Consider the following 14824-nt stretch of genomic DNA (forward strand, 5'->3'; position numbering starts at 1 on the left):
TCCAATATTATATGAACCCTTGGAAAAATAGACAAACCAAGCCCTATTAAATTGTTCTATGACATAAATATGGTTTTGATACCTAAACAAGGATAAGCAAAAATAAAGAAAACTATAGACCAATTTCCATATTTAATATTGATGCAAAAATTTTAAAGTAAAATAATAGTGAGGAGATTACATGTCACAAAGATCACACACAATGACTAGGCCATATTTATCTCAGGAATTCAGGGATAGTTCATTGTTAGGACAACTGTAAGCATAATTGATCATATCAATAACAAAAACAATACAAAACACATTATTATTTTAGTAGTTTTAGGAAAAGCTTTTAACGAAATATAATACCCAGTCATATTAAAAACTCTGGTGGAGCTTTTCTTAAAATGATAAGTAGTACCTATCCAAAGACAAGCATCATCTGTAATAATAATACACTAAATTCTTTTCAAATAAGATCAAGAGTAAAACAACAATCTCCATTATCACCATTGGTTTTCAATATTTTTCTAGATATGCTAACTTATAGCAATGAGGTGAGAAAAATAAATTGAAGCAATAAGCACAGGCAATGGAAAAACAAAACTATTACTTTTGCATAAGATATGATAGTATACCTAAAGAATCAATTTTTGATTAGTCAAAATAATTAATAATTTTAGCAAAATTGCAATACATAAAATAAATCCACACAAATGCTTAGCATTTCTATGTGTTAGTCCATTTGTCAACACAGACACACATAAGAATATATGAATACAATTATATTCCGTGAATACCATTATATACAATGAAATTCCATTTGAAAATAACTCCAGACAGTATAAAGTGTTTGAGAGTCTACCTGTTAACACACATATGAATAAATTAACACCATACATATATGAATATATGAATACAATATATGGCATGTGAATACCATTAGAAAACACCTCCAAAAATTTCAGATCTAAAAAACTGGAGAAATATTAGTTGCTAATGAATAGGCTGAGTCAATATATTAAAAAAGCACAATACTACCTAAATTAATTAAATTATTCAGTGCCAGAACAATCAAAATACCAAAGAATTACATTTTGTTACTAGAAAAAATAATAATAGAATTCATTTGGAGGAATAAAAAGTTAAGAACATCAGGGGAATCAATGAAAAAATATGAAGGAAGGGGGCTATATAGTATTAGATCTCAAACAATACTACAAAGTAGTAATCATCAAAACAACATGATAATGGACAAGAAATAGAGTCATTGATCAATGGAACAGATTAAGTACATATTATCCAGAAGTAAATGAACATAAACCCAAAGATACCAGCTATTGGTGTAAGAACTTATTATTTAACAAAAACTGCTGGGAAAACTGGAAAGTATTCTGGCAGTAATTAGGCATTGTTGTTTTTTCATTCAATCATGTCTGACTCTTTGTGACCCCATGGACATATAGCATGCTAGGCCCTTCTATCCTCCACTATATCTCAAAGTGTACAAATTTGTGTTTGTTATTTCTATGATACTATCAATCTATCTCATCCTCTGACATCCTCTTTTCCTTTTTTTCTTAAAAAATAAACATTTTATTTATGCTCTTTAAAAAAAAAAGTGAAAAATAGCATGCTTCAGTCTGTTCCATCAATATCAGTTCTTTCTTTGGAGGTGGATAGTATGTTTCATCAATAGTCTTTTGGGATTGTCTTGCTTGGATCATTGTATTGTTGAGAATACTCAGTTCATTCATAGTTCTTCATCAAACAATATTGCTTTCTATCTGTGCAATATTCTCTTGGTTTTGTTCACTTCACAATACATCATTTCATATATGTCTTTCCATGCCTTTATGAAGTCATCCTGCTTGTCATTTCTTATAGCACAATAATATTCCATCACCAGCATATACCACAGCTTGTTTAGCTATTCCCCAACTGATGGGCATTCCCTTGCTTTCCAATTCTTAGCCACCACAAAAAGAATTGTTATAAATATTTTTGTACAAATAGGTCTTTTTTCTCTTTTTGGAGATGTCTTTGGGTTAGAAACCTAGCAGTGGTATTGCTGGATCAAAGGACATGCCCTTTGGGCATAGTTCCAAATTGCTTTCCAGAATGGCTGGATCTTTTCACAGCTCCACCAATAGTGGATTAGTGTCCCAGCTTTTCCACATTCCCTCCAACATCCAATATTATCCTTTTTTATTATATTTGACTCTCTGATAGGTGTGAGGTGATACCTCAGAGTTGTTTAAATTTGCATTTCTCTGACCAATAATGATCTAGGGCATTTTTTAAATGATTATAGATAGCTTTGATTTCTTTGTCCTTTGACCATTTATCAATTGGGGAATGACTTGTATTTGGGGAGAGGGCAGGGCATCGAGGGTTGAGTGACTTGCCTAGGGTCACACAGCTAGTTCTAAGTTTTTGAAAATTCCTTTTTTATGCTGACCCTAAATCTGTCTCCATATAATATCTGGCTATTGATCTTCCATCCTCTGTAGTTATGCATAACAATGAATCATCCACATGACAGGGACCTACTATGCCACCACCACCACCCTATCAACCAACTAACATGGACAGGGCAGGTAAGCCAGCTTAGCTAGAGCAGCAAGAAACCTTGAGGGAGAGAAAGGTGCCAAGCAGGTCAGAGCATTGCCACCATGTCCTGCTCAGACCCCAGGAAAGACAGTTCAAGAGTCTGCAGCATCCCCCAGACCACTGACCTTGCTTCTGACCCAGCCTATAGAGCCTTCTTGGTTAGTATCTCAGAACTTTTGTACAGAAGGGGCTCAATATCCCCAACAACAACAATAATTACTGGCCTACTGCCTCTGAAAAGAGGTAAGCTCAATACCAAATAACATCTCCAAGACCACCAGTCCTACTTTTAGTTAAGTCCATCCAGTCATCATCCAAGAATTCCACTCTTAGGGAGATAAAACCTAACATATGCTTTTTCAGGTACTACAACATTTTCCTCATTCATAGCCAAAGCTGCTTGAAAACCTGAAAAAAAAAGTTCACATGGGGGCAGCTAGGTGGTGCAGTGGATAGAGCATGGGCCCTGGAGTCAGGAGTACCTGAGTTTAAATCCAGCCTCAGACACTTAACACTTACTAGCTGTGTGACCCTGGGCAAGTCACTTAACTCGAATTGCCTCACCAAAAAAAGAAAAAAAAAATCACTAACAAAGTCATTGGTATTGTCAAATGGCTCAGCATTAGACATTTTATTGTAGAAATGACATTAAAGAACATGCATTAACATCAGCTTTGACACTGTACACTAAAGACCATTGGTCCTTTCCAAGCACAGCTGAAAACTTCCATGTGTTACGTCCCCTAATAGAATGTGATCTCCTTAAGAAAAGATTTCTGGCTTTTCTATTTGACTCTCCAGTGCTAAGTGTGGTACTTTATGCTTGGTATATGTATACTATTTAAATAATTGATGCATTTTCATTCATTTATTCATTTTAAATATGTAAAAACTTATCGTGATCCCCTTCCCCATGAAGTATTATTTCCTTCAGATTAAATCCATTTATATAATAATCCCTTTGCATAGTGGCTTATACACATAGAAAAGTATCTCTTCCACAGAGCAATGTCCCCATTTTACATCATTTTATGATATTTTCAATAAAATAATTTAAAGGTATACTCTACCTATATTACTACAAGTAAATAAATGGAATCTTGGGAGGAACTAATTGCACCATTTTAGAGTTTGTTATATATAAGGAGGGAACAAGTATGTGATATTTGTTCCAAACTTTGGAAGAGCAAATTTCAAAATATTGAGGAAAAGGCTAGATAAGACTCCACTACAATAGATTCCGTGGAGGAAACTGACTCCAGCAAGATGTGGAGAAACAGAATGTGAAAAGCCCAGATCCCCAAACCCCACCTCTTCTAGCATAGTTATATAAGATAACTAAATTAATTATCAATAAATTAATTAAAAGGGGGAAAGAGACAAAAGAAGGAGAGCAACTAAAGATCCTCAAAATAAAATAGCCTTTTTTTGGATTAGGAAAAGTAAAGCACAAGATAGTGAACAAGCCACAGAATAAAAACACCAAAAAGCTACCCAATGTATTAAATATATACATGGACCAAAAGAAACTGAAAACACCAGAAGGAATATATTAATTTTGTCAATGTTGGGAACTCCCAGGATGGGAACTACTTGTACTGCAACAAATCTATCATTTAGTAGATAAGCCCTAGAGAACCACTTAAGGCACATCAAAGTTAAGTGACATATCCAGGATCATAGAACCAGTAGGTGACAAAGGGAGAATCTGAACCAGGGACTTCCTACTCTGAGCCTAGCACTCTGTTCACTGGATAGCAGTGCCTTCATAGGAAAGAAAAAAAAATAACAAACTAACCTTAACAAAAACTTAAGAAACAAACTGGACTTAATACAATGCATATTGTATTGAATAATAAATAGTTTAAAGGCAGTGATGAAGGATTTTACCTGCAAAAAAATAAAAGGTTCTGATAACTCAAGATGGTAGTCATTGGAAGCATAACAAGCCAGCTCTCTCGCTATTCTAGGGAAAAAAATAATTGGGCCAAAAATGATTTTTTCAAAAGCCAAAGAGAAAATACAATAATGTATTTTGCCTGCCCAAATCAGCACAGAGAATAGGCTATGAGCACTAGAAAAAGGGCACAGTAAAAGTACAGCTCTGTCACACAGTTCATGGAAATCTTTCAGCTAAGGAATTAGGGGCAAGCAATTAGGGCAAGTTTTGTAGAGGGGGAAGGGAGCCAGAAGCTAACCAGCATCTACCCAAAGTTGTCTGGAGCCTACATCTGTATTGCTCTGACCTTTATACAGAGCTAAAAAACCAAGGAGGGGAGAGATCAATGTAGAAGACCATACAACCTTCTGGTGCAGGCTATAAACTACACAATGCAGAGCACCAGCCCTATATATCACGCTGGCAAACAGTGACTTCTGAAGTTCTTGCATAACACTTATTGTCCATTGAACTGATCCAGTATCAATGAATTAAGATAATTCATTATCCAGACAGTAGATAATACTAAAGAAGGACCATAATTCTTTCCAGTAGTTCAATAGAGCCCCATAAAATCCCAAATCGGGAAGTAAGGCTGAAAAAAATGATCAAAAGAAATATTATGGAACCAGAGATGTTCAAGAAACAAACCCCCAAAAAAGACAATTCCACATTATCTACAAGAAAAACCTTAAAGAAAACCACTGATTTGCCAGCGTTTCTAATAAAATTCCTGGAACAAATAAAAGAAATGTTTTTTAAATGGTCACATAAATGAAATAAGAGCAAAGAACAATCAAAAATTAAAAAACAATCAGGAGAATAAAGAGCTTAGTACAGGAGGTACAAATGACCAACATATAAAAGATCATATCATAAACAAAATAGAGAAACAAGGTAAAAACTCCTTATTCAAATATGAATAAGGGAAGATTCCATAAACAAACAAAAGTATAGAGAATAGTACCAAATGTAAAATGGACAATTTTGATTGCATAAAAAAATTTAATAAGCCCTTGCATAAATCAAAAGGAAAAACACCACAAAAAGCTGTTATGGTGACATGCAAGACACAAACCTAGAAAAAGAGAATGACTCCAAAACACATATAAGTAAAGCCTCAAAGAAAAACAAAATACAGGCACAAATTCAAATAGAATTCCTTGGAAGAAATAAAGCAAGAGTTTGAAAGAAAACAATTAAGATGTTTTCATAAATGGAATGAGAATAGTGGAGTAAAAAAAAAAAAACCAAAAATCAATGAGATCTATAGAAGAAAGTATTGGAAAGGAAATTAATAGCTTGGTACATGTACAAAACCATGTCCAAGACAATAACGCCCTGAATATTAGAAAGAATCACACAGAAACTGATGATTCCAGGAGACAACCATAAATATATTTTTAAAATTAAAAAAACTGAAAAAAAGAAGAAAAATGTAAGCTATTTTATGGCAAGAACAGCTGAGCTGGAAAACAGATTGAAAGATAATTTAAGAATCATTGGACTACCTCAAAACTATCACCATAAAAAAAGGTTAGAAATAGTATTTCAAAGAAAACTGCCCAGATTTCTTAAAGCTAGAACACAAAGTAGAAATAGAAAGAACCCACTGGTCACTTCCTGGAACAAACCTCAAAATGAAGACACCCAGGAACATCATAGCCAAAACACAGAGCTTATAGGTCAAAGAAGAAATAAAGCAAGCAGTCACAAAGAAAGAACTCAAATACTAAGGAGCTACGATGAGAATCACACATAACTTAGCAGCCACAACTATAAAAATACAGAAAGTTTAGAATACAAAATTCCAGAAGGCAAAGTACATAGGATAACAGCCAAGAATAATTTATCCAGCAAATCTGAATATAATCCAACTGGGTAAAAATAAATCTTTAATGAAATAGAAGACTTCCAAGTAGTCCTGCTGAAAAGACAGCAACACAAAAACTTTGAAGTTCAGGAGTTAAGAGAAATATAGTAGGGGGGCAGCTAGATGGTGCAGTGGATAAAGCACCAGCCCTGGATTCAGGAGTACCTGAGTTCAAATCCGGACTCAGACACTTGACACTTACCAGCTGTGTGACCCTGGGCAAGTCATTTAACCCCTATTGCCCCGCGAAAAAACAAAACAAAACAAAAAAAGAGAAATACAGTAAACAAAAATGCACAGATAAACTCCTTACATTAAAATAGAAGAAAATGATTCTCTAAACCTTATCAGAGGTCATTTAGTTGGACAGATAGTTTGGGAATAGTCATCTTATGTTTTGCTTTTTTAAAAAGAAGAATAGAAAGGGAAGGGAAGAAGAATATACTAGAGAAATGAAGAAGAGGAAGGGTAAGGAAAACTATCTCACATAATTAGAGTGCACAAGTAGAAGTCTACACAAACAAAGGTGGACATGTGGGAATATAACCCAACCTGAGGTTCTCTCAGTACTCTCATCTTATTGTTGTTTGTCCTTGGTTCTAGAAGAGAACCATGACATGGGGAGGTGGTGTCATGACTTGCAATGAACTGGATTTAAGTGAGGCAAGGCTGTGCAAAGAAACCAGCTTCATTCTCTCTTACTTAGCCATCTGGGTCCAGTGGCAAGCTATACATCAGGACAACTGGAGATGGCTGGGATGCAGTAGGAGACCTTAGCCTTTTAAACTAAGGCCTTTCACAGGTCTCAGTTTGTCTGAGGTAATGCCCATTCAGGTCTTAAGGCTAGGTAAGAAAGGAGGAAAAGAAAGGCATTTTTTAACTAGTTAAAAAAAATAGATAAAAGGAAGGAGGGGAAGACCCTTTGAGTTTCTGAGCAAAAGAGATACAATTGCTATTTAGGCCCACCCAGAACCATCAAGACAGTAAACAATGAAAAAATGAAGCCCGGGCTGGTACTTATTGGGACAGTTATTTAGGTTTAAGGAGGGGTCCTTAGAAAACATCTTGTAGATAAATCCCAAGAAAAGGAAGACTATTCACACATGCACACATGCATGCAATTGGGTACAGAAATAAATTTCACCCAACATGGCAATAGGAAAGAAAGGGAAAAAACGAAAAATGGAGAATAAGAGGGAGGGCAGATTAAGAGAATGATTTGTGCTAAGGAAAAGAAACTCTATGGATGTACAAAAATATTTGATAGAATGCTGGTGTACTGTAAAAAGAATGATGAAAGGGATAGCTTCAGTGAAACCTGGGAAGATTTGCATGAACTGATGTAAAAGGAAGAGAACTTCAGAACCTGGAGAACCACTTAAACAATCACAACAAACAACTTTGAAAAAGTTGGGAACTTTTATCAACATAATGACCAACCACCACTTCAGGGGAATCATGATGAAACATACTACCCACCTCCTCATAACGAAAGATCTTGAATGCTGAATAACACATGTGTGCGTACACACACACACACACACACACACACACACACACACACATCTATGTGTGGATACATGTAAATAAACTGAAAAGACATATACAGAAAGACAGACAGATAGCTAGATAGATGTATATATGCATTTTTTTCTTTTGACTATATATGACTATGTTTCTCAAAGGGATTTTCTTTTTCTTTTATTCTCAACTGGTAGGTGGGAGGGATTTTTGCTGATAGAAAAAATAAAATTTACTTTTAATTAGCCTAATAAAATAGAAACTCCATTAGCTTGTCTTATTTCTAAAACAGAGAGAACCTAATTACTAATATTCAAAAATTAAAATGGAGAATCCACAACCAATGAAAAGAATAAATCACTAGAAAATATTTCCCAATTATATGTCAATAAAATTGATAATTCAAATGAAAAGATCAGCATTGACAGAAACACAAAATATCCAGATTAGCAAAACAAGAAATACAAAGATTAAATAATTCCATCTCAGAAAAAATAAGTTGAACAAGCAATAATCAGAAAGAAAAAGAGATCAGATATATTTACATGTGAATTCTATCAAGCATTCAAATAACAATTTCATTATTACAAAAACTGTTTGCTAAATTATGAAAAGAAGAGATCCTATCAAATTATTTATTTTTTTTAAAGGTTCACTACTGTGACCCCTTCATTATACTGAAGAAGAAACTGAGGTCTAAGTTGAAATGAGCTACACAAGGTCATAGGAGTAGTATGTAAGAAGCAGGATTTGAACCCCGGGCCTGGGACACTAAAGTGAGTGCTCTTTCCAATGCACCACTCTGCCTCTCCTATCAAATTATTTCTATGCTAAAAATATAATCTTAAGATCTGAACTATAAAGAAAACTATTAACCAATATCCCTAATGAATATTGTTGCAGATATTAAGTATTCAAAATCAATTGAATAAAATACTAGAAAAGAGACTATGGGAATGTGTTACAAAAGTATACACTAGGTTAAATTTACACCACTAATTTGTGATTAGTGCAATAGAAATCCTAAATATACTATGCTATGATGAAAATTTTTAACTCTATCAAGATAAACAGAAAGTGTTTTTGACAACATACAACACCCAGGGTTTTGGGTTTTTTTGGGTTTTTGTTTGTTTTTAAACATCACTAGAAAGCATAGACAGGAATAGACCTTTCCTTAAAACATCAGAGTATCTATCTAAAACTAAGCACTATTACTATAGGTACAGAAAAAATGCTAGAATCCTTTCTAGCAGCCTGACAAACTCATTCCATATCTAGTGGCTTTTACAATAAACTACAAATTGATACATGATATATTATAATATATATACATATAATATGTCTTTCTATGTAGTCATACCATAAACAAATTAAAGGAGCTAGGGAGAAGACACCTTTAACAATTAGGGATAATTAGGAATAGGGGAAGAGTTCATGTTTCCTGATGACACAAGGCATAAAGAAAGTCACAGGGAGATAAAATGAATAATTTTGATTACTTAAAATTGAACATTTTCTGTACAAATAAAATAAATGTGAAATCCGAAGGGAAATAGTTGTGTGAAAAAAATCTTTTATATTGGCATTCTCCAATATAAAAATTGTGAAAATACATTTTTAAAAGAAAACCAAGCTATTAATAGTTATATGAAAAATGCTCCAAATCACCAATAATTATAGAAAAATAAATTAAAACAAGCTCATAACTATCAGACTGATGACAAAAAAGGAAAATGTCAATTACTGGAGTATATGTGGCAGGACAAACACAACAATTCACTTTTGGTGGGACTCTGAGTTGGTATAGTCATTATACAAAGCAATTGAAAGTATACTCCAAATTTCACTAACTTCATTCTCTGTTTGCTTTCTCTTTAAAATTTCCCATGATGTAAATTTTAAAAATAAAATTAAAGTATAAGTTTATGTTTATCTTCTTGGGAGATATTGGCAGTAGTGTCCCCTCCAATAGGTCAGGTATGGGATATAACATAAACAAATCAGACTTTTGTCTTTAGACACTGGAAAGAATAAACATATTAACAGGTGACTTTTAGAAAGGGTTTCCAGTGTCTTTTGCTGAAGTATAAAGAGAAGAAGCCCAGTGCTGATGCATTATCACGGTGGACAGTGCTCAGCAGCTCCCATATTGAGGAGCAGGGTATGACAAATTGAAGTTACTTCTGCCTTAGTTCCCTCCACGAAGGCGGGGAGGGGGTTATCAGCCTACGCAACACCTGTTCCTAAGGCAACAGGAGTTTTACCACCTATACAATGACTCCAGTTGTTACACTGAGATGAGGCGATACACTGGGATGAGGTGATGTGTTTAGAAGTTAATTCTGGTTCATCAATATTCCATTTATGCTGGGCATATTCGCAGCAGCCACCCACCCCCCAAAAAAGATTCAGAGATCCAGGGAGGTCTAACCCCAGCTGATCTTTCTAAGCCAACCGCATGCGCGGTCAAATTTTCCTCGGCCTTCTGGTGGATTTACACTCCCACTTCCCAATGGTTCGGTGTAAGCATAAAGTCTCCTGCATCTCATGCATCCACCGAATGAAAACAAGCATCTAATCCTTGCAGATTTGTTTCTCCATCGACTAATAGCACCGATACTGTCTGCAACTAAGCGCCTCCCATTGGAAAGCTGACCATAGCCCTAATCTGCAGGCCAATTTATTCAGGTAGTGAGATGACCTTGAATACTATTCCCCCTCAGACCATCAGCCTAGTCTTCCCAGTTCCTCTTTTTAAGCATTCAATATACTATCGAATTTCAAAGGGCACCAGGTCTCCTGCAATGCACCAGACAAATCAAGAAATCCCCAGTCCCCCGCACTGCCCCCACTGACCATAAGGTCTGACTGAGTGAGGCGTACTGTGTCTGAAAGAGGGGAGCATCCTAGTGCAAAACAATTTTATGACGGTACAGATGGAAGGAGTGCGATTGTATCTGGGGGAGGGGAGATGGGTATATGGTGGGGGAGGAGAGAGAAGGGGAGATGAGATTTAGTAAGACTCACCTTGTGCAACTTCCACATAGCCCCCAAAGCCTTCACTTCATGACTAGAGTGTTTGCCCTCTTCTAAACACTGGTAACACACGGGCATCTTGCACTGGACGCAGTACATACTGTGGTTTTCCAGCTCATGATCCGTGCAGGTGGAAATTTTGCGGGGACTCAGCCTCCGACTAACCCGGCCTTGGGCTGGAGGCACCAGTCGGTGTTTAGCCAGAGGCCCCCTAGGCGGGTGGCACCGGAGCCGACACGGGTCACAGTAGAAAACATCGCACTGTTCGCACATTACCGTCGCCTCCTTGGGAGCCTTCTCGCAAAGCTGGCACTTGAGGGCCGCAGCTTTGCTCTGCTGGTAGCGGTCGATGACCCCTTCCAGAACGCGGTTTTTCGGAAAGCCGCGCAATCCCCGGTCATCTAGGATCAGGCTACGGTGGCACTGTGGACAAGTGATGCACGAGTTGCGCGGCACTGGGGCCAGAGATGCTGCCAAGTGGGCCGCAGGAGGTGGCATGGCCGGGGGAAACACTCGGACTCCGTTTGGAGACTTCTGACAGGGGGTGGTGGGGGCACTGGCGAAACCTGCATAAGAGCCGTAGCCGCTGTCCGCTTCGCTGTACAGACTCATCTTATCCATGTCCAAATAGTCATAGTCAGAGACCCCAGAACCGGAGGCCCGACGGCTCTGGGGAGACTCGGACTCCGGGGTCTGCACCAGGATGTTGCGGGCGCACGCTTGGCACAAATTGTGAGAGCAAGGCAGAATGATAGGCTCTCGATAGAAGGACCCGCACACCGGACATTTTAACTCCTCTTCCATTTCTTCCATAGGAGAGCCGGGATGGTAAACCGAGCAGCTGCAGACTGGTGCCTCCGACCTCTTTAGCTGGAAGTCCCCTCTGGTTAACAGGCTTGACTTGGCCAGCGCCTTGGCCTGCAGCAACAGTACGAGCCGCCGCAGCACAGAGTAGCCTTCCGATATCCCCGGAATCTTACAGCCGACTGTCACTCTGGCTTGCAGAAAATGAGCCAGGCAGCCTGGACCTCCCCCTGCAAGCTGCTCGGTCCATTGGGGGAATGAGGCTGGAACGAGACCTGCCATTGGCTCCGGTCCCTTGCAGTCATCTTGCCTCCGCAGATAGCAAAGGATGGGGGGAGTAGGCGGGGAAGTGGGGGTTGGGGGATGTTGATGAACTAAGGAGTCTGCGCTTCAAGACCCTATAGAGTACAGTAGTGTAAGGGAAGAATTCTCTTTTCTTGCGTTCCAATCTTCCCTACTGTCTACATGGACAAGGGGTGTGAGAAAACCTTTCCAAGAGAGCGGTGACTTTCTCTAGAGGCTATTTTGACAGAAGGTTCTCCCCCAGACCTCCCCTCCCCACCCTGACCTTTCCACTGTAGCAGCTCTCCAACAATACTGTGTAAACCATTTCTTCCCAGTCTTCTGTCCATAACCAAACTGCTCATTTCCCAGAGGGGACAGGCGTGAACTGAGTTCGAATTTCTATTCATTCATTCATTCGTTTGTTCATTCATTCGTTCATTTATTTATACCTTGGGTCTTAAACTTTCCATTTCAGCTTGTAAAAGGTATCTGGTTCGGGGACGGCTAGATGGCGCAGTGGATAAAGCACCGGCCCTGGATTCAGGAGTACCTGAGTTCAAATCCGGCCTCAGACACTTGACACTTACTAGCTGTGTGACCCTGGGCAAGTCACTTAACCCCCATTGCCCTGCCAAAAAAAAAAACAAACCCAAAAGGTATCTGGTTCGACCTCAGCTTCAGTCTCAACCCCATTTTGCAATCAATTGATTTGAAAGGATCCCCCATTTCCCCACCCTGCAATATGTACCATGTTTTCATAGGGGCATGGAATCTTTAAGATCCATGGGAGAGAAAAGAAATCACTATGTGAAGCCAACATAGATCAAGGATAGACAAGGATAAGTGGTTTCCAAGGATCAAGATACTAGAGAGACATAAGGACACATTTTAATATCACTTTTTGTTAATACACATTTTTATTTTTATAATTTATACCATTCACTTTTTTAAAACTTAAAGTTCCAAATTATCTCCATTTCTCCAGTCCCTCTCTCACCCATTGAGAAGTCAAGCAATATAACATCTATGTGAAGCCATGCAAAACATCTCCATATTAGCCATGTTGGGAAAAAAAAAAGCAAGAAAAAAAAAGTGAAAAATGCATGCACCAGTCTGTACTCAGAGTTCATCAGGATTCTTTAGAGGTGGATAACAAAATCATGAGTTCTTTGGAATTGTCCTGCATCATTGCATTGATTAAAGTAGCTAAGTCTTTAACAGTTGATCATCCTTTAAATATTGCTGTTACTGTGTTCTAGCTCTGTTCACTTTACTCTGCATCAATTCATATGTCTTCTTAGTTTTTTTTCCCCAAAACCATCCTGCATTTCATAACACAATAATTTTCCATCATAATCATATGCCATTACTTGTTCAGCCATTCCCCAACTGATGGAATGCCTCTCAATTTCTAATTCTGTTCTGTCACAAAGAGCGCTGCCAGAAATATTTTTGTACATATAGATCCCTCTTTGGGACATAGATGTAATAATGATAATCCTGGGTCAAAGGGTATGCACAGATTTATAGCCCTTTGGGCACAGTTCCAAATTATTCTCCAGAATGGTTGGTCTGGTTCATACCTCCAACAGTGTCCCTATTATTCCACATTCCCACCAGCATTTGCCATTTTCCTTTTCTGTCATGTTAGCAAATCTAATAGATGTAAGGTGCTACTTCAGAGTTGTTTTAATTTGTATATCTCTAATCAATAGTAACTTGGATTATTTTTTCATGTGACTATTAAGAACTTTGGTTTCTTCTGAAAACTGCCCTTCATATCCTTTAATCATTTATCAATTAGAAAATAGTTCTTATTTTTTATAAATTTGTCTTAGTCCCATATACATATTTGAGAAATGAGACCTTTACTCACTACAGAAACTTGCTGTAAAAATTTTCACCCTAGATCCCTACTTTCTAATTTTGGCTTCATTGGTTTTCTTTGTGCAACCCCTTTTTAATTTCATGTAATCAAAATTATCCATTTTACTTTCTGTGATCCCCTTTAGCTCTTATTTGGTCATAAGTTTCCCCTTAGCCATCAAAGTGACAGGTATATTTCCCTATGCTCTTCTAATTTACTCATGATATCACCCTTTATGTCTAAATCATGTACCCTTTTTCACCTTCTCTTAGCATATGGTATGATATGTTGGTCTATGCCTAGTTTCTTCCAAACTGCTTTCCAGTTTTCATGGCAATTTTTGCCGAGTTCTTGCCCACAAACCTTGGATCTTTGGATTAGTTTATCAAACACTAGATTATTACAGTCATTTACTACTGTGTGTTGTGTACCTAATTTATTCCACTCATCCAGCACTCTACTTCTTACACAGTACCAGATTGTTTTCATGATTAGTTCTTTGTTATATAGTTTGAAATCTGGTAATTAATTGACTTCCTTCACATTTTTTGATTCTCTTGATTTTCCTAATCTTTTGTTCTTCCAGATGAATTTTGCTACAATTTTTCTAACTCTATAAAATAATTTTTTGGTTGTTCAATTGCTATGCCACTGAATGAGTAAGTTAATTTAGTTAGAATTATCATTTTCATTATGTTGGCTTGATCTTTCCATAAGCAATTAATATTTCTCTAATTATTTAGATACCTTATGTCTGAAAAGTATTTTGTGTTCATATATTTATGGGGCTTGTTTTGGCAGGCAGATTCCCAACCATTTTATATTGTCTGCAGTCATTTATGTTGTTTGCAGTTCTCTTTCTATCTCCTCCTGCTGGTTTCTGAGTACTTGCCCTGGGAAA

At 37.3% G+C, this 14824-nt stretch overlaps 1 protein-coding gene across 3 annotated transcripts in view; it reads right to left on the reverse strand.

Annotated features, from left to right (window-relative positions):
- TRIM9 (tripartite motif containing 9) overlaps positions 1-12042 on the reverse strand; it is a 143099-nt gene extending 131057 nt beyond the window's left edge. For 2 of the 3 annotated variants that reach the window (XM_043981957.1, XM_043981956.1), the window contains exon 1: positions 10959-12042. In XM_043981957.1, the coding sequence (XP_043837892.1) occupies positions 10959-11780 (822 nt within the window). In that variant the 5' untranslated portion in view covers positions 11781-12042. The remainder of the gene's footprint in view (positions 1-10958) is intronic. The other variant, XM_043981955.1, reaches the window with a different exon arrangement.
- Between the last annotated feature and the right edge of the window lie 2782 nt (positions 12043-14824).

This window comes from Dromiciops gliroides, chromosome 2 (assembly GCF_019393635.1).
Source record: "Dromiciops gliroides isolate mDroGli1 chromosome 2, mDroGli1.pri, whole genome shotgun sequence".
In the NCBI taxonomy this organism is placed as follows: Eukaryota; Metazoa; Chordata; class Mammalia; order Microbiotheria; family Microbiotheriidae; genus Dromiciops; species Dromiciops gliroides.